General features: G+C 44.5%; 1 protein-coding gene across 1 annotated transcript in view; it reads left to right on the top strand.

Annotated features, from left to right (window-relative positions):
* Positions 1–1,845, top strand: part of LOC117743779 (fibroblast growth factor 14-like) — a 21,285-nt gene extending 19,440 nt beyond the window's left edge. The window contains 2 exon segments of the mRNA XM_034551628.1: positions 1,256–1,454; positions 1,697–1,845. Of these exon segments, the coding sequence (XP_034407519.1) occupies positions 1,256–1,454; positions 1,697–1,845 (348 nt within the window).
* The last annotated feature ends 250 nt before the right edge of the window (positions 1,846–2,095 follow it).

The raw sequence follows: 2,095 nt of genomic DNA, 5'->3' as shown, positions 1-2,095 counted from the left end.
TGGTGACCGAAAATCCCAATTAGCTTGATGCATAAAATGTCACTTACGTGCAAACATATGGTCCAATAACGACTTATCAAGGCGAAACAATGTCTCCTCAAAGTGGCTGCAATTATATGCAGCTTTGAATTATTGATTATTTGAATGATGTCTGGTGATCAATAACATATTAAAGCAATATTGCAAAGATTGCTTGGTGTTTTTCTTAATTTATACTGCGTATGCATAAATATATCTGTTATCTGCCTTTCTTAAATTACCATATAATCTTAGTGGGGTAATTATCGCTTGTGTTTTGGTTTATTGGCTAAAAAATAATCCGATTTTCCCAGAAGGATTATCAGAATTCAATTAAATCTCATCCAAATATTAAGAGGACATACTTGTGCTTTCTGTAAAAGGGAATCTGTTTGCTGACTGCTTTTCTCACACAGACATTAAAGTCACAATAAGAATTAGTGCTGATGATTTGATGATTGATGTATTTCTAAGATGCCAATGGTGTCACATTGGGTTCTGGGACATTTTTACCCCAGTTTATTGACGGAATATTTGTTTATCAATCAAAGCAATGCCCAGATTAGTTGATAATTATGAGCTGAGGGAAGTTTGCCGTCCCACACTGATCTCATGCTGTTTCATAATAAATCCGTGGGAACATATGTCACCGACCAAAGCCTCAGCTTGTTTTCATTGCTTGAGAAATTGCAGTTTTTTCCGATTTTTGAAGCCCGACTTGCCTCAGATTCTGACCTCTCCAAAAGAAGTGTGTTTCATCTCAGGCTGCCATTGATGCTTGCTGTGACTCAGTAGTGCAAGGGGACACTAGGGAGACTCGATTTCTCTCCCGGTAAGAATAACACCTTGAATCTGTGCTGAAATATGCTCCGCTGAAGGCAACCGTGGAACAGAGTTCTGACAAATAACATTAGAGCTGATGTGGGTGGGAGGAAGATTTTTTTTCCCACCAGAATCTAGTTTGTTGTTCATGTGCACACAAACACAGAGAAAGAGAGAGAGAGAGAGAGAGAGAGAGAGAGAGAGAGAGAGAGAGAGAGAGAGAGACATGTCTTTCAGTCAGCGTTCGGCTGCCCCTCCCCGTCTGTGGCTAGTCAATATGGTTTTCTATCAGATGTATTGGCAGGCTGATATAATGATTGTTTATTCTACATTCATTTTAATTGTTCAGGTTGTAAATAAACTACTAATACTGTCAATAATAATGTGAATTGTGTCTCTTTTTCTGTCTCCTCAGGAACTGTTTACAGCGGAGTGTAAGTTTAAGGAGTCGGTGTTTGAGAACTACTATGTGATCTACAGCTCTATGCTCTACAGACAGAAGGAGTCGGGCCGGGCCTGGTTTCTGGGCCTCAATAAAGAGGGACAAGCCATGAAGGGCAACAGGGTCAAAAAGACCAAACCAGCTGCACACTTCCTGCCTAAACCTATAGAAGGTAACACACATTCACACACACATGAATCCAGACTTTGGACCAGATGTCTTTACTGAAGACGCACCTTTTCCTCACATTCTTTGTTTCTGTCCTTCATTCCTTACTTTCCTTTACCTCTCTTCTGCCCTCCTCTTTCTTTTCCTCAATTCGTTATGCCTCTCTCCTTCTTCTCTCTTCCCACCACTCCCGTACCTCCTTCATCTCTCCTCCCCCTTCCCCTCTTTCTCCTGCCATTCCTCCAGTTGCGATGTACCGAGAGCCTTCGTTGCACGACGTAGGGGAGGCGGTGCCTAAACTCGCCGGGGGCCCGCCTTCCAAAAGCACAACCAGCGAACCTGTGGTCATGAATGGCGGCAAACCAGTCAACAAACCAGACAAGGAGGCGACATAACCTTTCCCCCCCCCGACCCCACCCCTTTTTCCCCCTCCCCTTGCCAACCAGAGGCCAGGGAAAGCCAGAGACTCGCCCCACTGCTGCGCGCTCAAAAAACACCGAACTGCAACAAAAGGTAACCAAACAAACAGCAGCTCAAGTCCTGACTGGTCAGCAGTGGGGCCCACACGTCCCGCCTCACCGCTCTCTCTCCCGATTGGAAGGATCTGGTGTTGTGGGGCAGAGCCAGGAGGCGGAAGAGGAGGAT

Source organism: Cyclopterus lumpus, chromosome 2, assembly GCF_009769545.1.
Source record: "Cyclopterus lumpus isolate fCycLum1 chromosome 2, fCycLum1.pri, whole genome shotgun sequence".
Lineage (NCBI taxonomy): Eukaryota > Metazoa > Chordata > Actinopteri > Perciformes > Cyclopteridae > Cyclopterus > Cyclopterus lumpus.
Note: the sequence above shows the minus strand (reverse complement) of the source record. Positions and strands in the feature narration are given on the sequence as shown.